This window comes from Drosophila persimilis, unplaced genomic scaffold, assembly GCF_003286085.1.
Source record: "Drosophila persimilis strain 14011-0111.01,24,50 unplaced genomic scaffold, DperRS2 tig00000606-arrow-arrow-pilon, whole genome shotgun sequence".
NCBI classification, from domain to species: domain Eukaryota; kingdom Metazoa; phylum Arthropoda; class Insecta; order Diptera; family Drosophilidae; genus Drosophila; species Drosophila persimilis.
Genome location: NW_020825324.1, coordinates 2,762,656 through 2,782,262, shown reverse-complemented (window position 1 = coordinate 2,782,262; position 19,607 = coordinate 2,762,656). Strand labels below are relative to the sequence as shown.

Here is a 19,607-nt window from a genome sequence, read left to right as displayed (position 1 = left end):
TTTCAGTTTCATCATTCAATTATCATTCTCACATCTGCTGCTGATTTACCTTCTCTTAACATTATTGTCAACTAATCTTTACCTAATACTCGTACTCTGGAGCTGATGAACACGCTGCACAAGCTAGACGGGGGAATATATGGCGGGCAGACGCACTTGAAATTACACATATAAGTAGGTATGTTTATAAGATATATCTATGTGGTGTATATATATATGTATGTAAATATGTATATAACAAGAACGATTGGGTAAACCATGCACACGGGGAATATCTACAGAAAGCCGCGCGGCGCTGCGCTGCGCTTCGCTTCGCTTCTCTCCGCTTAGTTGGAGTCCGTGTCCGAGTCGCTGGGAGGGACAGGAGAGGCGACCGGCTTGGTGGCCACCTCCTTGGCGGTCTCCTCCTTGATGGGACGCGTTGCCGCCAAATACGCGTTCGTGGACTCGCCGTGCGTGGTCTCGATGCCAACCCTGGAATAAAGAGAAAGCGAGAAAGAGCGAGAGCGAGAACGATAGAGTCTGTAAGTTGCTGATCTTCAAGATGTTGTGCTATCGTTTGCAGTACTCACTTGTACTCGTGTCGTGCCAAATAGCGGACATACTTCTCGGGAGGCTCATCGGCGTCCGAGTCCTGGACACTCACTGAGCGCACGGTGGTATGCGAGACCTGCGTGGCGGGCATAGTGAACTCCACGAATGCGTATGGCGCCAGTTCACTGGGGATCTGGTCGTACGATGTCAGAGCCATGCGGCATACCAGCTGGTGTGTGGTATAGGCCCCTAAGAACGGCAGCAGATTGTTTTAATCGGTCCAGATGGAAGTGAAGCTTATGGCTATGGCCTATGGATTGCTGGCTTACCCTGACCCTCCTTGGGCAGGCGGGGACACCGCCAGACAATGGCCCGATGGTGATGCTCGTACTTCGCCTGGCCCGACGTTACCTCGATCAGCGACTCCTGCAGCGTGTCGACAGCACCGAGGATCCGTTCAATTCCCTTGATCTTGCCTGTCCGTCGATGGGCCGACTTCACCGACCCGTACCTGTTCCACCCACCCCAGTAAGATTTTCGAGTTATTCACCGATCCATGCACATGCCGAATGAACACCCACCTGAAGTGCTTCTCCACGCGGAACAGATAGATCCAGCACTCGGGTATGGGGAAGCGCACCGATACATCCTCGCAGGGTATCTGGCCGAGCTTGCGAGAGGTGAAGCCAGGCACCAATATGTCGGCACGCAGCTCCACCTTGTTGCCGGTGACGCACCAGGTAGCCTTCAGCTGGAGCGGAAGCTCGCGATTCTTTGGCGGACGCACCCGGAAGCGCAGCAGTTCAATGTAGTTGGCGTCGGGCGGCTGGAATCTGGTTGGATTGGGTTGGAATTGGAGTTGGAATTGGCATCGATCTTTTTGGATGCGACGAGCTCTACTCACTTGATGGTGCGCGTTCGCTCGTACTCCTGCTGATTGACAACGCTGTGGAACTCGACCGCCTCGAGACGGATCCACTCCTCGGTGGCCACGGGAATGATGTCGTGACGGCCGACCACCTCCTTGCCCTGGCGCCACATATCGTTGACGCCCAGCTCGATGGTGGGCATGCCGGTGAGGAAGGCGAGGAAGAAGAGGCGAACGCGGGCGATCTGCTTGAGGATCTTGCCCTCGCTGTCCTGCTCGACGGTGATCTCGTCGACGGCCGTCACCTGGACCTCCTCCATCTTGTAGGTGAGGGCGCGTTCGCGCAGAGCCGGCAGCTTGAAGAGGGCCTCCTCAATGCAGACGGAGAACTGTTTCATGTCCTCGTAGGTCATCGAACCGATCTTGAAGAGCTGCGACGACTGCGGCGCATGCTCGACGGGCAGGCCCAGCTTCTTGAGGTCGCTGCCGAACTCCTTCACGCCCTCGTAGTCCCCGGCGATGGCGTACTGTGCGAACTTGGTAAGCTTGTTGGTGATGCGCTCCGCCTTAGTCACCTGGCCTGGCCGGACGCCGGGACGCTCCTTGTAGAAGATGTACTGCAGCTTCATGGTGAAGATCTTGCCGAACTGGTCGTACTGCTGGGCCCCGATCTCCGAGACCGAGTAGGAGGGCTGCAGCGGCAGCTCCTGGAACGGCTGCTTGTCCCCGGGCTGGTTCAGCAGCTGCACCACCGGCACGTCGTTCTGCACCACCAGGCGCACGAAGATCTTCTTCCAGAAGCGCTGGCCCGTGATCTTCTTCTTGTTCGGCTGCCGCAGTTGCATCTCCCACCCGGGTCCCACGTAGTGCAGGCGCGGGAACTCCTCCAGCGGCTGGGACACATCCTCGTCGTAGAGCGGCGTCTGTGGCGTGTCCTGGGAGTCTGTGCGCTTGATGCCCGCCTCGCCCGCTTCTTCCGTGGCGGATGCTGTCGCTGCTGGTGGTGCTGGGAATCCGGTCACATCCTCGAAGGGATTGACTGTAGCTGGCGGAGACGACGAGGATTGGCTGGCCGTCGGCACAGCCGACCTGGCCGGCGGCGGCGGTGGTGCCAGCTGCGGGGCCACGCCTCCAGTGCCCTCCGCCTTGGGCCGGATCACCACGCTGAACTCCTTGTCCACCGACTCCACGGACTCGGCCCGCACGGGCGCCCGCATGGCATAGAAATCGTCGTCCTCGTTCCCGAAGCCATCGTCCGCCGAAGTGGCGTCGCCAAAAGCATTGCCCGCCGAAATGGTGGCCGATCCAAAGGCGCTGTCGCCCCAAGCTGAAAGAGGGAGGAATAGATTGGGTCCGGGCTTTCTACTGGAGATCCGTAATGGACTTACCATCTCCTCCCGTGGGCGTTATCGCTCCGGAGCCACCGAAGCCGTCCAGGATGCTGATGTTGTCCTTCTTCACGGAATCAAACTTGGCCGAGAAGGCGTCAAACTCGTCCGGCTCCACGGCAAAGATGTTGCCTCCGTAGCTGGGCGCCTGCTGCACGGCCTGCACCTCTGGCTCTGGCTCTGGCTCTGGGTCGTCCACTGCAAAGATGTTGCCCACCACAGCAGCGGGCACGAAGCTCGGCTCGTCCTCCTCCTCGGGACTGGCGAAGGGATTGGCCGAGAGCTGGCCGCTGGCCAGACCGCCGCTGCCCAAAGGAAAGTCCAGGCCCGTGTCCATCTGCTCGGGCTCATCGCTGGCCAGCTCCATGACGGGTTCGAAGGCTGGCTGTGACTCAGTGCCCTCCAGTGGTGATCCAGTGTGATCCGACTCAACAGGCGCTGCTGGCGCCCCGAAGAGTTCCACCTTTGCCTCCGGTTCGGGTACGGCTTCGGCTTCGGCTTCGGCCTCTGTTTCTATTTCGGGTTCTGGCTGATCGGGAGCTGCTGCTGCTACTGGTGTTGGCTCTGGCTCTGGCTCATCCTCGTCGTCGGAGCGCGGCAGATCCTCCACCGTGGTGATCTCTATGTCCGGCGTGGGAGCTCTCTGTCTGCCCGTCGTGTCCTGTGGCGCAGCCATGTGGGCCAGGGTCGCCGCCTGCGGCTGGCAACTGATGTCATGGGTGCTCTCGTCCGGCCGCGTTAGCACAGACGTGAAGATTGGCTCATCCTTGTCCTCCCCATCGTCGTTGTCCCTGTTGTTCTCCGCGTCGCGCTCTTCCTCGGAGGTGACCACCGCCTGGGGCAGATCATCGTGCAGGAGATCGGGCTTGGCCACCGGCTGCGGCTGGGCCTCGAACAGGCTGAGGATGTCCTCCTTGCTCTTGGGCGGCGGCGGCTTGGCCGGCTTTGCGCTGGTCGTACCGAACATGTCCAGCAAATCCTCCGAGTCCGCTGGTACTGTGGCGGGGGCTGGGGCAGTGGCTGACGGCGGTGGTGGACGCTGCGGCGGAGGTGCCGGTGCCGGCTGCTGTTGGCCATGCTGCATCATGTGTGCTGGTGGCGTCGGCCGTGGTGGCACTGGGCGTGGCGGCGGGGGACGTGGCGGCTGCTGTTTGGCCGGCGAGGGCATGGGCGTGGCCCCCTGCAGGCTGGGCACAGCCGTGGGCACCGCAAAGGGATTGTCGTGCTGGCTGGCAGGGGGAGCAGGAACGGGAGGCGGAACCACAGCCGCAACAGGTGCAGGAGCAGGAGCCGGAGCCGGAGCAGTAGGTTCGGCCTCTGCAGCTGTTGCCGTGGTGGTAGCAGTGACAGTGACTCCCCCAATGAGATCCAGGTCCATTATCTGGTTATTGGAGCCGCTGTCGGACACGTCCAACAGATCGGCCAGTCCCGAGTCCGGTGTGGGGCTGGGCGAGTGGAGGTCGCGCATCGAGACGGGGCTGGGCGATCGGGTGGCAGGTATGCGGCCCAGCAGCTCCGAGGAGGTCTCGTCCAGCTGGCTGGAGACCGTGCTGATCAGATCCTGTGTGCTCTGCGGCGGCTGTGGTCGTGGCGGAGGCGGGGGCTGCTTCTTTTGCCCAGCGGCGGCGGTGTCGTCCTCCTCCTCTCCGGCGGCTGACTTGATGCTGAGGGCGTCGTCCTCCGCCTCTATGGTGGTGCCAAAGAAGCTCATGGCCGGATCGATGTCGTTGATCGGCGGCTCTGGCTCCGGTTCGAGATCGTCGCCGCCAAAGGCGAACGGATTGGAGGCAGCACTGACGCTGGCAATGACGCTGCTGGCTGCCTCCCCGAACGGATTCGACTCCGACTCGCCCGGTTCCGGATCTGATTGCATTAGGAAGGGATTGGCGGCCATATCGCCGCCATCCAGGTCGTCGTCCATTAGGAACGGATTGGCCATTTTCGGTTCGGGTTTTTTGTGGTTTCTTCTGTGGGTTTTTGTGGTTTTTGGGGTTTGCTTATCGCTCGATCAGCTCGCTTTCGAGCAGCTTGATCTCCGTCTCGCCGGGCGCAAGATTCTCCGCAATGGAGGTGTCGAAGGGATCGATGTCCTGCGGCCGCACTGGTGGTGGAGGACGCGAGGGCAGCGATGGTGTGAGCACCTTGTCGCCAAGTCCCAGATCCTGGGCGTCGCTCTGGGCGTCAATGGCCAGCTCCTGGGCGCTCCTCTGTGGCAGCAGCTCGTTCTCGAGCAGCTTCAGCTCCGTCTGTCCGGGCTGTAGATTGGCAGCGATCGAAGTGTCAAATGGGTCGACGTCCTCGTCCGAATCCCCCTGGGCGTTGTGGGCGCCACCGGCTTTGGGCAGCTGTCTGCGCTCCTGCGCGGGTGTCAGCACCTTGATGTCGATGTTCTCCTCGACGGCGAGCAGCACCTCGGCGGGCACGGGCGTGGGCGGGGCACGCGGATCGAAGTCCGGATCGGAGAGGCTGTGCCGCAGCGTGGGCGTGGGCTCCGCAATCAAATCCGCCTCGATGTGCTTCAGCTCGATGTCGCTGAGCTTGGCCTCCGGCACATAGGAGGTGTCGAAGGGATCCTCCGACTCTGGTATGCCCTCGGCAATCGACTGCGATGCGTTGGCTGAACCGGTGGCGGAGGGCGCGTAGTACGGTGTCAGAGGCTTCTTGTTGGCCCCGACCTCATTACCGGCCCCGAGTAGGTCCGGCCCTGGCACCAGGAAGCCCACACTCTTCGCCTGGATGTTCAGGCTCAGCGAGGACTTGCGTCTGGCGGCGTCAAACTCCGGAGTGATGTGAGATGGCGAAGGTGGCACCGGTGGCTTCGGCCTTTGCGGGGGCTTCTGCTGCTGCTTGTGCTGCTGGTCCTCCTCCTGTCCGGCTCGCGGATCAAAGTCCGGATCGCTTAGTGAGTGCTTGAGTCCACCGCTCGTCTCGTTGGTGAGCAGCTCCCGCTCTAGAAAGCGCAGCTCTGTGGCCTTTGGCTGAACGATTGCACTGACCGCTGAGGTATCGAAAGGATCAAAGTCCTCCGGCTCTTGATCGATGCTAAGGGTGGGCGCCAATGGCGCTGGCACCACCTTACTGAGATCAGTGGCACTCCCGGCCAAAAGATCGCGTCCTGGAGCCGCTAGCAATGAGGACCCGCCAGTGGTCTCCTCCTCGGCGCGCGGATCAAAGTCGTCGTCCTCCTCGAGTACGGTGGTTTTCTTGATCACCTGCTCCGCGTAGTTGGTGTTGAAGGGGTCGTCGTCAAGATTGGGCTCCTCCTCGTCGTCACTGACGTAGATGGCACCAGGTACAATGTGTGGTCCAGTGGCAGGCCTGGCCGGTGGCGGCGGGCGCTTGGGTTTTCCTGGTGATGGCACGAAAATAAGTACGGGTTACAATTAGTAAAATTGGATAGCTGAAGCGTGTAGAGGTGTGTAATATTATCGCTGGGGATTGGATCTGCTAGATATCTGCTGTGGGTCCTCAAAGTATAACGCCTCAAGTATAAGTATATCTCGTATATCTCCCCAATGTCGCCCCCTAAGATCAATCAAATTTTGTAAGAAAATAGTGAAATTTTGTAAAAACCATGGGTTCAATCAATACGAGAGTCAGAATACCAAAAAAATACAGTACATTTTTATTGAAAATAACTATCTTCAAAAAAAGCATTAAATATTTCCATAATTAAACTTCTCTGAATGGAATCCCACAAAAAAAGAAACATATTTTGGATGACATATTTCGTATGTAATGAAGGATTATGGAGGTATAGTATAGTGTAGTGCCAGTCTGAAATACAGTACAATAAGAAGACACCGACACCTGCAGAATAATATACAATTATCATATACATATGTATACTTCAATGCCGAATCTGGTTGAGATTGGATTACTCGTAAAGCCAGAATGAACAGTCGTTTGGCTCCTTCAACACCTGGTCTTCGAGCAACGAGCTTTCGAGATCATGTTCCGATATAGTACATACAAATAAAGGAGATGATTATCTTTCGAAATTCCCTGAAAGAACCTCTTGTGTTTCGAGTGGCAAGTGTGCTGAGATATGCGTTCAAGTTTGAAGGGTGGATCCATGGATGATAGCTCACCTGGTAGTGGCTCCTCGGACTCTGGCTCCGCCTCGAACTCGGCCCAGCTGGCCTCTGCAACCGCTTCGGCGAGTACGGAGACTGGCGGCAGCACGACCTGGTTGACGATGGTGATGTCCTCCTTTTTGGTGAGCGACTCGGCGGCTAGTTCGGCGAACTCGTCGTCTTCCTCGTCCTTGAGCGCGTCGAACTCGGCTAGATCCGGATTGAGGGAGCTTCCCTGAAGCTCTGCGAGCTCGGCGTCCTCGTCCTCCTCGTCAACCCTTTGGGGCTTAATCAGATGCAAATGGAGCGAGACACTCAAATCGATGGGGCCCGCCGATTCGGTGAGGTCGTCGTCGACGAGATCGTCGAGCAGATTGTGCTGCGGCTCAGCGTTGGCGGCTGCGGCTAGGAGATCCGCCTCGGGATCGGCTAGCTCTACGCTCTCGCTGAGCAGAAGATTCTGGATGCCCTTGCGGAGCTTGCGCTTGGGGTTGGCTAGGGCTAGGGCGTGATCGCGGTCCACGCGGCCTGAGAGTACCTCTACGGCAGCACCGAGGCTGACGAGCTTCTTGTTGCCCTTGGCCTTGTCGGCGCCAACAATGACCTTCTCCGCGTAGGCGGTGTCGAACGGATCGGGCCCGTCGTCCGCCGGGTACACGGGCGAGTCGGGTACAACGGCTAGTTGGAGTTCTCCGCTAGTGATCGCCTCGATGTAGTCGGTGGCAAAGATGTCATCGACCTCGTCCTGCTGGTCGTCCTCCGAATCTGAGAGCTCGACAACGGCCTCTGCTAGCTTGTCGCGCTGTGATTCGATTAGTGCGAGGCGCTGGCGCTCACGCTCCTGGCGCTGGGCCTCGAGACGGGCTGCCTCCTCCTCCTCCTGTTTCTTCTTCTCGGCCGCCGAGGGTAGGCGTTGGTAGAAGGACTCCTTCTTGATGCGATCGAGCTCGTCCTGGGTCTTGTGTAGGATGGTATCGACGCCCGATGTAAGCGCCTTAAACTTGGCCCATTCCTCGTCGCCTCCGCCGCCGCTGGAACTCTGATGCTGATGCTGATGGTGGTGGTCGTCAGTGGAAGTGCTTGCAGCACCGGATTCGGCTAGATGAGCGTCTCCGACAGAGGATCTGTGGTATGTGGCGCCTGCGGCACCCTCGACGTCCGATGCGCCACCGTCCGATTCGCCAGCGTCCGATTTGTTGGCCGCCGCCTCCTGCTTGGCCCTGAGCTCTCGTTTGTACTGCTCGAGCTCCTCTTCGGTGAAGAGTTCTTGGTCCTTTTTCGACTTCTTCTTTTTCTTTTTTAGGCCCTTTGGTAACTTAAGCATTATCTAATTGCGGAGACATCGAGATCGGTCTGCAAATATTTATCGAGAACTTACTCCCACAACTGCTTCAGAAGCTTCAGAAGGATGGCTGGATACTGGATTACTGGATACTGGATACTGGACAGAGCTAGGGGTTTGCTTCTACGTAGGACTGAATGATGGACTGACTGGGTAGGTGGTAGTGGTGGTGGTGATTTGGACACTGCGGGAGAGGGGATACTTATTATGTAAGCTACTCATCGACAAAGGCGCACATGTACGTAGGTGCATCTGCATCTATGTACATCCCGAATACGAGTCGAATTGCGCACTAATTGATTGATTGATTGGTTGATGATTCAGTTGCGGATACACATTACATTGACATTTAAAGAGTACATATATGTATGTATGTAGTATATATAGGAAGTGGCGATTTTTTCTACTGGAGTCACTACCCAACCCCGCAACCCGTCTACCGTCTACCGCACTCACCGCCGCACCAAATGTCCACTGGAGGCTATAGAGATTGACACCCACGGAAAATCTACACTCGACTGTGCTATTACTTCTGGGAAAATCCATACGAAATTTCCTATTAAATCTGTGTAGACCTACAACGGGATATTGAATGTTCCCTGTTTCCTGTACGTGCGTGCTCCGTTCCGTGGAAAAAATGTACACGGTCTCTCCTCTCCTCTCCTCTCCTCTCCTCTCCTCGATTCTCTTCTCTTTTTGACAACGAGCTTCCTGGCGGGGCTCTGCGTCTCTGAATGTGGTGTACCTACACACGAGCTTTCTCGAACAAGGAGAGCTTTTTCACCACAGAGCCACAGCCACAGAGCCGCAGAAACAACAAAAACGCTAAAAAAGCCGAGAAGAGAACTCAACACAAAAGTCAAAGCTCACATTGGCAGGCAATAGATTTTCGCCCACTTGCACTTACTGTTAAGTGACTTTTGACGGGCACTTTGCCAACACTAGCACCAGCACCAGCACCAGCACCCGAACAATTACATATCTATTATTTGCGAAGGAATGCCACAATCATTGGGGGTCATCGATAATTGTTTTGCAATTGGTTGAATATTTCAAGATCAGACAGAGAGGGAGAGAGATAGAGAGAGGGGTATCCCTTTTCAAGGATGCTCTGCCGCATCATCATGCAGATGATGTACATATGGGGCACAGAGAGAAGCAGGACAGCACGCTTCTCTGCGAATGGGGGGCAGTAGTATCTCTTACATCTCGGTTGTTGTTGCCTATGGCTTTTAGTGTGAGGGAAAAATCGATGATATAGAGACGCACTTTGGGGCATAGAGAAAAAGAGACAGGAAGACAGAGGGAGCGAGACAGAGACAGAGTACGTTCCCACGCACGTACATAGAGGTATATATGAATATATATGTATATTATGTACATACAAGTGTTACACGAGTTTTCCTACTCAACTTTTCTTCACACTTTCCCCGACACAGTCAAAATGAACATTAAAAAAAAGGTGGCACACACTCATTGGAGAAATATTTAATGGGGTTTTTTTTTAGCAATATTCAACACTTTCGCTTGATTTTTGGTTAATTTTTGGTTGATTTTTGGTTGATTTTCGGTTGATTTTCGGTTCGATTTTCTCTGAAAATTATGCAACTTACGTCTCACTCTTGCGCACTTTATTGGGTGAAGGGGGGAAATTCAGGAAAAACAATTGCTTTCGTACGTTCGTTTCCTCGTGGCACAGCACATACACTTCTTGCCGAAAATCAATGAAATTTCTTGAATTTACTTTAGTTCTGGATATTTTTTAGGCGGAGGTATTGAGCGTTGAGCGTGGTTTTGGTTTGGTTTGATTTTTGGGTTTTGGTTGTCTGCTGGCTCTTTTTTATTTACTTGGGGGTTTTACTGCCGTAATCTCCTCGATTTGTGTTACCTCTGATTTGAACTATCGGGAAATCTAGCACAGAATGAGTAAAATGTCATGAATTTCCATAGGAAGTGCTTTCAGAGCCGTGCCACACACAGTATCCTTCAAAAAGCTGCGGCCCAAAAAAGCTTCTACGCGAAAGCGCCCCAAAAGCACACACACACAAATACACAGCGGAGCGCACAGCTGACGTGGGGGTTTGTGTCCCTCTCCCGCAGGAACTCTCTGTTGCTCTCCAGAATAGCTCCAGAAGCTTCGAAAAAGCTTTACCGCAGGAAAAACAATAAGGAACAATAGCAGCTTCCGTCCGTCAGAGACGTCATCGTTTGACACTTGACATTTGGAATACACGAAGCACGACGCACGACCCACGACGCACGAATATCGCGACGCGTGCGCCTCCCCAAGTGCCCAGCCCTGGAGAAGCGCCAAACGTTCGAAACGGGGGCTCTGAGTCTCAAGAACCCTAACTCAATGCTTTGCAGGCATCATAAGTTCTATAGCGATGATAAATACCAATCAAATTGGAAAACCTTAATATTTCAGAAGGTTGCCTAGATTTGTGACCGAGCTCTGACTTTATAATTATAAAGGCAGAAAAGGTAATCCATTAAATATACATATATGTCCATTCTGAAATCGCAATTGACAGCATCCCATCCTATCCCAAGAACAGCTACGACGCGCGACTACGAGTATTCTCCAATAAATGTCTATATGTATATCTACTGCGAGTATATTTTGATACCATAATGGAAAGAAAGAGGAAGCGGGAAGGCGAAGCGGACGAAGATAATAAGGCTCCCAAGAAAGAAGAACGGGAGAGCCTCCCGACTGCTGAGGTAAGCCAAATCGCATGCAAGCAGATCTTGCTAATGATTAACTGAAAACATTGACACTAGACTGAATCCCAATTAGTACGTCCACAGGAAACAAAAATCATCATAATTTTAGCGCTTAAATGGAAACAAATGCAATCTCAAATGCTTTCGAACACTTAAAAAAATGCAAATGCGATCCCATGCATTCTCGCCAGAATCCATTGCATGAAGCACATCTTACACCCTTCCGAACTATTAACGGAAACTATAGCCAATAGACTTCAGCAAACAATCAACCCGTCTCGCGTGGTAGATGGGCTCTGAAGATGGTTCTGCGTGAGGAGAGCATCCGTATTATCAGGAACCTTCAAACTGGAGACGTCTTAACGATTAAAAAGTAAAACAAAAACTGAAATGAATCGGAATATTTTGATCAGATTTTTCAGACATTTGGTATACAAAATGCTTCCAACTTGAGCCTCTGAATGCGTAAAAATAAATAATAATAAATGGAAATATGAAAAAACTACCTGATTCCATAGAAAACACTTTCAGCTAAAACTTGATATCAAGAACAAATTAATAAAGGGAAAAGGAATGGAAGGTTCAAGAAAAAAAGCAATGCTTTAGTTGCAGTCCTTCACTTGCTTAAAAATCATCTTTAAAAAGGTCCTAGAATGTTTTAATGAACATTTTAGGGCCCGCTAAACAACAAACAACATCAGATAACGGGCATTAAAAACCCTTAATCTATGAAAAATCTGCCAAAGCAACAACAAGTAATCTCTAATTAATAATGGTGAATATTCATTGTAAAATAAGTTAGTAACATCAGAGAGTTACCCTAAACTGCCACCACAAACTGGCATGCATATGACAAAGAATTGGAGCTAGTAATTTCAGTTGTTCTACAGATTATCTTACTTACTTACTGACTAAGATAAACTAATTATTAAAATAGTAATACAGGAGAGGGTTACAGCTGTAAATTGGAAGAAATAATGATGGCCCAGGGGTCTACATAGGAATCGAAACAAATTAAACTTACACAAAGGTGCGTGTGTGTGCGTGCGTACGTGTATGGGTAAGTGTGTGTACTCTTATCGCCCCTAGAGGCTCATAATGGCGATAATGTGACGCTTTTGGATTAGTTGTAGTTGCGATTGTGGATGAGTCAGTGCTGCATTAGACGGCGATAATGTCAAATAGTAGTCGTAGCCGGCTCCCCGCATATCTTATCTTTCGGGCCGGGGCTTCGAGCTTTGTCACACAATTATTGGTAGGTGGGCATGGCCATGACAGTTGGAGCAGGAGACACAAGAAAATGTTTTCCATATCGTATGCAAACAGTCGCATGCCTGCTATCCCGCTTTCTCGCGTGCGGCTGTCGCATAGCGCCGTCCTCTTCCTTTTCGTGCGTCGCCCTCAGAATCGGATGTTTGCCTTGAACCGGCAGCTGTTGAACCACCAGGACTGGATGTCGCCGTACACCTGGGACCTATGTCGCTGAGCGGACGAGTGCAGACGGGCGCAAAGGTCGCAGAAGGGGGAGACGGTGACCAGGCGGTAGTGCTGGCGCCACCAGAAGAAGCTCGTGTACTCTTCCAAATCGCCGGCCACGAAACGCATGTGCTCGGCCAGCTCGTGGGCGCTGTCGAAGCGATTCGCGTCGATGTAGGAGTGCGGTGGCAGGAAGCGCGTGTAATCGGCCCCGCCAAACACCACGGGTATGATGTGGCGCTCCAGCACTCCAAAGAGCTTCTCCGTCACATAGTCCTCGCACAGCGAGTTCTCAAAGGCCAGATAGAACATGTAGTCCGTGTCCAGCATCTCATCGCAGTGCGGGTCGCCGCGATCACAGCTGGAAGAAACAACAGCGTTAATGTGGACTCCACGATGGCATAGGGGCATGAGGAAGATGGTGACTCACCTAAGGGGTCCGCACTTGCCGTATACGTCCACCTCTAAATGCTCCTGCAGGGCCGCCGTTAGGTTCTCGCGCCGAGACAGCGTCTGGCAGTGGGACACGAACCATGCTGCCATCTTGGTCTTGCTCTGCCACAGTCCCTCTGCCCGGGTGTCGTTCCAGGTACCTTTTGTGGGCGGCTGGCGCCAGTGGGGCTGGGCACTGGGGGCCACAACGGCGCCCGTTTCGATGTCCTGCAGCTGGCCATAGGGCCACACCACATCCGAGTCAAGGCGATTGGTCATGGTGAGGTTATAGAAGTCCCGCTCGTCACTCAGCCGGTGCTTGGTCTCGCCAGCCGACTCCATCAGGGCGAACACATAGGCCTGGTGCGGACTGCGGCTCGCGGGCACAGGCTGCAGAAAGGGGAAATGCTCGGCCATATGGAACACAATGGCGTCGTACAGATCCAGAGCGGGCAGGAAGTCATGGCTGTTGGTCACCTCGCACTGATACACGGGACAGTGCAGGTCCTCGCGCAGCTCCTGCGGCCCCAGCGAGTCCGCGGGCAAGCCCCAGCGCGGATCCCCGAAGAAGCTGCTCCACAGCAGAATGGAGCGCGTTCGGGAGCTCTTCTGGGGGTTGCTCTCCAGGTACTCCTGCAGAATGTCATACTGGTGGATCAACGGCGAGTGGTTGAGCTTGTACAGCACTAGCAGAGTGCCCAGGAGGAAGACAGCCAACAAAAGCAGCAACAGCAGCTGGGTCGGGCGCCGACACCCATTGACGATCCGACCTGAACGAGCAGCCATTGACAATTGGCATTAGCTGGTCTTCAGATAATGCGACGCCTTCCTCCACCGCGATTGTCGTCGTTCCCCTACCTTCTGACGGCCGAGGTGCGAGGGCGATAAGGTAAGTAGTATTGATTGCTTTGCGGATAAGTGGAGAAAACACACATTGAACGGCAGGTAGGCGTACAGCCCTTATCGGTACCAGGCACCCAGGGTGGGCAAACATTTTTTGGCGTCTCCTTCCACTGACCATTAGATGATTAGAGGGCCAGCGAATGCCACAGATTGAGGGCTGCCTGGAGCACGCGGGTGAGCACGGTGAACAGGGCCACGAATCCGTGTACGAGGAGCGTCCTCAGCAGAATCAGCAGCTGCCTCATGGTTCGTCCAGTGCTGCGGAGCAAATGAAAGTATCAACGAACTGCAGCACCGAGCCTCTGAACCGAAATCGGAACGGGAGGGCGCAACGGCAACCCACCTGTGGAAATATCCTCCAATCACCCAAGTGTTTACCTGGGAACGCAAACACTTGAGTAAGTCGACCCCGGGGACTGGGCAGCAAGTGTTGACCCGCCATTGTGGAGAAATCTCTGTCAATTACTTTAATGGAAAGAGCCGCACTACCGCTGCACTCCTGCAATGGATTAAAATTAATGGTTTATTGTCATGACTGGGGAAAATCACACATTTTCTACTCCACTTTGATTGCGCACTTACAAATTGTCCACGCGCCAGTCCTCCCAGTCCTGCCACCACCATCATTAGCCGCGAATGTGTATATAATTAATTATGAATTAGTTTTCCAGCCCGGTTGCCGCATATGCATGGTACGTACCCATTCCTCACCCCAAAGCGGCAATGTTGATTACCTGTGAGATGTGCATCGAAACAAGGGAGCAGGGGATTACACATGTGTCTAAAGGATCCCCATATTCGTGGCTTACTTGTTCTTTCCATCGATGTCTATAACTTCGATACGCATGGTTTATCGGACTGTTGGTCCAGGGCCAGCGCCGTGACTCCTTCCAGTTCCACACGCTCATTGCCATCGACTCGGGCCCGAATGATGGCCTGATGGCTGCCGACATCTGTCGAGAAGAGCAGACGCCTCGCCTTCATGGACATGCCAGGACACCGGCAGCGGCACATTTGGGCAGTCTGTCGTAGCTGGGGGGAATGCAGGGCACGTTCTTGGCGAGGCTGCGGCTGGCCCGTCTTGATAAATGTCCGCGGTGCTCCAGTCGCTCCAGTACACTTAGTCCTAGCTGGCAACCAGTATCCGACGCTTCTTGCCATCCAGTAGAGGCGTCTCGTCTCCTGGTCGAATATGAGCTCCCGGCCATGGTTGCAGCTCGGATACGGCCATCGTACGCCATCCGCTGCACATAGGAGCCATTGGGAAAGGCCCGGAAGATGCACTTGGTCTTCTCGTCAGCCCAGTAGATGCACCGCTCCGCCACCGACACGTCCAGGGCGTGCGCATCGCCCACATCTTTGAAGGGTATCGCTCGTCGTCGTGATTCCGCTCCCCTCGCTGAACTCGGTCGAGATGCGGCCAATGTGCTCCTGGCGCGAGAACAGCAGGAAGGCGGCAGGCAGCACGCAGGGGGGTCGCGGGGCCGGTACAGGCAGAGGTGGAGCAGGCCCCATTCCCCACGGCACACGCGACCTTGTCGGTCTTTCCATCGCACCAGCCACCAGAATCCAGTCGCCAGTCGTCGTCTCCAATCGAATCTGAGCTCCCGGCCATGATTATAGCTCCGATCCGACGTAGGGAGTCCGAGGGGAGGGGGGCGACCTCTGTCCGGCTGTCCCCTCCAGGATGCGCGCCCTCGGCATTGTCCACTCTGCACAGGAATTTTCCTTTTTTCCGACACGTGTCGACGAAAACAGCTGTTCGGCTGCACCAGCGCTCCCGTTTGGGCACAGGTATACCCTATTTCGTTGATATACATATATGAAAAAACTGTTTTTCTAATTTGTTTCAAAACGTAATTAATATAGAAATGAACTCAGATTATTATGTTTTGGACATATTAATGCATATGATTAGGGTCTTTTAAATATACATATGCCGATCCCGATACCCATTCTTGGTCTCTGTAAGAAGACCAAACCCTTCAAAATATCGTTGAAATACCTTTAAAACAGAAACTGACTAGTTTTGGCCCTTATTGGTGCATTAGATGACAAACATTTTCTCAGTTCCATAACATCCATTTCCCAGGGTATGCAAAATGTTGCTCAATCCGCGCAATGTTGTGGAACAATGCTGCTCGATTTTACGGCACATGAGTCTGGCCCATACAAATTAATGCTGACAGCAACATAAAACGTAAGAAAACGTAAGTGAGTATGGAATGCGCCGTAATACGGCCTCACTCTAAAAAATACAGATATACCGTAAATATACCGGCTCATTTTGGACGCCAAAAAATACCGAAAAGTATAAAAAATACCGTAAACGGTCACCCTGCACTAAGTGGTGCATTCGACAAGAGGGTGGTCCACAGCGCGTCTTAAAATATACTGGAAAGTACTAGAAAATACTATGAAAAGTGTACAATTTGCAAGGTGTGTGAGCTAGACATGGTGGCAAGAAAATCGCGTGACGTCTCATTTTATGGATCCTCCATGACCAAAACAAAATTAAAAGTTTAAACTAAGCCAGTAAAAATTGATTAAGGAGAACAATGAGCTCGCGTAGGAGCAGGAGCGGTCCCACCCTGAACTTCAAGGCGGTGCTGCTGGGCGAAGGTGAGTCCTGAAATCCTACTCCACTTTTCAGTAGACATTCGATGCGACTACGATTACGATTCTTGCAGGCTGCGTGGGCAAGACGTCGCTGGTGCTGCGCTACATGGAGGACAAGTTTAACCCGCAGCACCTGAGCACTCTGCAGGCATCGTTCGTGACCAAGAAGGTGACGCTGCCCGATGAGCGGCGGGCCCAGCTGAACATTTGGGACACTGCTGGGCAGGAGCGCTTCCATGCGCTGGGCCCGATCTACTACCGTGGCTCGGACGGAGCGCTGCTGGTGTACGACATCACCGACCAGGACTCCTTCCAGAAGGTCAAGTCGTGGGTGCGCGAGCTGAAACAGATGCGCGGCACCGAGATCTCCCTCATCATCGTGGGCAACAAGACTGATCTGGAGGAGCAGCGGGCCATCGGTTACGAAGACGCCCGCCAGTACGCCCAGACGGTGGGCGCCCAGTACCTGGAGGCGTCAGCCAAGGAAAACGAGGGCGTGGCCGAGATCTTCGAGCTGCTCACCCAGCTGATGTTGGAACGTCTAAGCCAGCGGGAGCGGGACGCTGAGCCCCCGAACCTTCTGCGGTTAGATGCGAGCGACGCCGTGAGTGTGTCGGAAGGAGAGGAAGGGAACGGTGAAGACACTGGAACCGGCCAGCGTTCCTGCTGCGGCATCTAGGAGCTGCGGGAGGCGGGGGTCCGCCCATCGCCGTCCATTGTGATAATATGTAATGTACCAGTAGATCTGTAGCCGATGTTTGTCTGTATATACTATATAGATATATATATATAATTACTTATATATGTATGATTATGTTACCAAATTATCGTTTGTTTAAGTGGTCCCCGATGATCTTTATTTGTTGTAATCCCCCTATTAACCCCAATACCTGGATTAACCATTAAAAATTGTTCTGATATGATTCCACGATTCCCTATTTAGGACTTTTAATATTACATTTTCGCTCTTTGTGTGCGTCAAGCAATAAAATATCTTGTACTAGCACTTACTTATCTGCATTATATTTGTGAGATAAGAACCTCCCCTCCCCAATCATCAGCTGCGGGTAGAATTTCGCATGAATTGGAATCTTTATCTGGAGTGGGCTGCTCGCTGTGGGCACTCTTTCGCCCGCCACGGTATGCAAGCAGTTTACTATACGCTATTCATCACTCATTCGCCTTCCACTGCATGCAAGCAGTGCACTGCGTTCAGAACTGCTTTGTTAGTTTAATTTTAAATTTGAAAGTATGAAAGTGCAGTATATATCTCGGGTATATGCTAAAGAGAATCGTATTTATGATTGTAAATTAGTATCAATAGGTACAAAATTCTTATGAACCTCTCAAATACTCCAAGGTTTTAAGTAAAAGCAGTACAAAAAGAGCCCACTAGCTAGAGGGCTGAAAAAGGTTTTGTACATTTGTTATGGTTTAATAACAGGAAGAATTCCTTCACAAAATGGCAGTTCCGATTCGTTTCAACACAGTTGACAGTTCTGGCTGAATTTCCGCATTCGTTTTCCTCATTACGCAGGCTCCGAGGCCCAACAATGAGACGCACTGACACCAGAACCCTTTCTACTCTCGCCGCCTGTCTCTCTTTCGCTTTTGTTTCATCTCTCTAATTCCCTTGATGTAAGCGACATTCCAGCACAGCCAGAGGAGTATCCCAGGGCAACACGCAGATGAGAACGCGATTGGGATTGGGGATGCCATGTTGGGGGGGTGCTGCGCACTTCTGTTGTTACCGGTTCGGCTCGTTCGGGTTCTATTGCTCTCGATGCTCCACAAACGAGTCACAATTGAGGCATCACAACGTAGTGACACTTTTCACACGCTCAGAGGTCCCCCCTGCGCCGCTCCATAGCACGTCCACCCTTCAGAGAACGATGGGATAGAGAGATCTAAACATTTATAATCTGTTTTGCATTATTGAAATACAATATCCTAGCAAATTGTTTATTATATCAAGGAATGATAGGGATAGTGCTTAAAGGCATGACACACATTATCCATGAGCCTTCAGGCTTCAAATGGGACACGATACGCTGCCAGCTCTCACAAGTCCGGAACGGAACACGGTCAAGTGCGTAGTTATGAATCCCGGCTCGGTTCAATTGTGTTTGACAACCACCGTTCGTTCCCCCTCTCCTCTGTCCTACATATGTCTGTGCACTGCTTTTGCTTTGTTCTCTTCTCCAGCAGCTGCGCTCTCGCTGCCCTGCTCTCTCTCTCTCTCTCTCTCTCTCTCTCTCTCTCTCTCTCTCTCTCACATTCTCTTTGATACCAGAGGAGAGGCTGTGCTGTGGGTACTGTGGGGCTGTAGCCGTTGATGTCGTCGTCTAATGGCGCAGCTTTCGCCTCGTACTGCCGCCCCGAACCGATGGCGTTTCATTCTAGAATTAAGTGCCGCCGCAGCAGGAGTCGACTACTGCGACAGGCGCTCCGTGTAAGTGTGTGTTTTTGTCCAGAGTGTGTGAGTGTGTTGGGTGTGTTGGTTGTGTGTGGTGTGGCCCCGTAAAGCCCGTTTGTATATGCCCCGGACCGAAACCGAAACCGAAAAGGAAACCGACAGCGAAACAGAAACCATAACTGAGACCGAGTCTCGCGACTCATGCGAAGGAACCGAACCGCAATGCAGTGCGAAGTGCAGAGTGCAGTGTAAAAAACGGAGGAGAAGATCCAGGAAGAGGGAAAGGCTTCTAACGTCTAACGGTCTGTCTATTGGCAAAAAAGGAGATAAATTCCTTAATTTGTCAGAACAGAACAGATCAGATTGGTGTCCATCTGGCGGTACAAAGGGATACGGTACGGTACTCTCTCCTTTGAACAGGAGTAACGGTATGCAGCAATTTGAACTGTATTCATCCGGTTTTACGGGAGTGTGCGTGCGGGCGTGTGTTTGTGTGTGTGTATGGCTTTTAAAGGGCTTCCATCCAGTATGTACTGCCATCCAATGGATTCTTCACGGTATCCCTCCAGGAGGAGTATATGGGCTTTCTAACGGTCCCTCATAACGGTCTTCAGTGTGTATGTGTGTGGGTGTTTTTTTTGCTTGTTTTTTTTCTGTGCCGCAAATAAGTCTCATTGGTTCTTGTTGTTTGCCAAAAAATCCCTGCCCTACAAAAACATACGCAGTATCCGTATCCGTATCCTCTTTTTGAGGGGTTGCACACACGCACACACGCACAGCCTCATATGTACATGATATTCCGAAGTTCACTCCGAACACACACACA

General features: G+C 52.8%; 4 protein-coding genes and 1 long non-coding RNA gene across 8 annotated transcripts; 2 read left to right on the top strand and 3 right to left on the bottom strand.

Annotated features, from left to right (window-relative positions):
• On the bottom strand, window positions 1-4,781 carry LOC6597840 (protein stoned-B). The gene is made up of 6 exons (XM_026990570.1): window positions 2,791-4,781; window positions 1,439-2,729; window positions 1,116-1,367; window positions 864-1,045; window positions 573-783; window positions 1-474 (listed from the first exon to the last, which is right to left on the bottom strand). Exons 1-6 carry the CDS (start codon window positions 4,727-4,729, stop codon window positions 327-329), a joined length of 4,023 nt encoding a protein of 1,340 aa, XP_026846371.1. The 5' UTR covers window positions 4,730-4,781; the 3' UTR covers window positions 1-326.
• On the bottom strand, window positions 4,731-10,097 carry LOC6597839 (protein stoned-A). Of its 3 annotated transcripts, XM_026990571.1 has the most exons (4): window positions 9,822-10,097; window positions 8,665-8,740; window positions 6,882-8,219; window positions 4,731-6,139 (listed from the first exon to the last, which is right to left on the bottom strand). In XM_026990571.1, exons 3-4 carry the CDS (start codon window positions 8,188-8,190, stop codon window positions 4,788-4,790), a joined length of 2,661 nt encoding a protein of 886 aa, XP_026846372.1. In that variant the 5' UTR covers window positions 8,191-8,219; window positions 8,665-8,740; window positions 9,822-10,097; the 3' UTR covers window positions 4,731-4,787. The 3 variants fall into 3 exon arrangements, with proteins under 3 accessions (XP_026846372.1, XP_002022917.1, XP_026846373.1); XM_002022881.2 differs by lacking the exon at window positions 8,665-8,740; XM_026990572.1 differs by lacking the exon at window positions 8,665-8,740 and having other exon boundaries at window positions 10,057-10,077.
• Window positions 10,098-10,598: 501 nt separating this feature from the next.
• On the top strand, window positions 10,599-11,055 carry LOC113566191. Its single transcript, XR_003408977.1, has 3 exons — window positions 10,599-10,692; window positions 10,767-10,932; window positions 11,020-11,055. It is a non-coding gene; the product is annotated as an uncharacterized LOC113566191 (long non-coding RNA).
• Window positions 11,056-11,696: 641 nt separating this feature from the next.
• Window positions 11,697-15,525, bottom strand: LOC6597838 (alpha-(1,3)-fucosyltransferase C). Of its 2 annotated transcripts, XM_026990715.1 has the most exons (6): window positions 14,556-15,525; window positions 14,447-14,480; window positions 14,329-14,357; window positions 14,090-14,245; window positions 12,842-14,004; window positions 11,697-12,772 (listed from the first exon to the last, which is right to left on the bottom strand). In XM_026990715.1, exons 5-6 carry the CDS (start codon window positions 13,627-13,629, stop codon window positions 12,337-12,339), a joined length of 1,224 nt encoding a protein of 407 aa, XP_026846516.1. In that variant the 5' UTR covers window positions 13,630-14,004; window positions 14,090-14,245; window positions 14,329-14,357; window positions 14,447-14,480; window positions 14,556-15,525; the 3' UTR covers window positions 11,697-12,336. The 2 variants fall into 2 exon arrangements, with proteins under 2 accessions (XP_026846516.1, XP_026846515.1); XM_026990714.1 differs by having other exon boundaries at window positions 14,329-14,480.
• A 705-nt stretch (window positions 15,526-16,230) lies between these two features.
• LOC6597836 (ras-related protein Rab-21) lies at window positions 16,231-17,319 on the top strand. Its single transcript, XM_002022878.2, has 2 exons — window positions 16,231-16,368; window positions 16,437-17,319. Exons 1-2 carry the CDS (start codon window positions 16,305-16,307, stop codon window positions 17,042-17,044), a joined length of 672 nt encoding a protein of 223 aa, XP_002022914.1. The 5' UTR covers window positions 16,231-16,304; the 3' UTR covers window positions 17,045-17,319.
• Window positions 17,320-19,607: the final 2,288 nt, after the last annotated feature.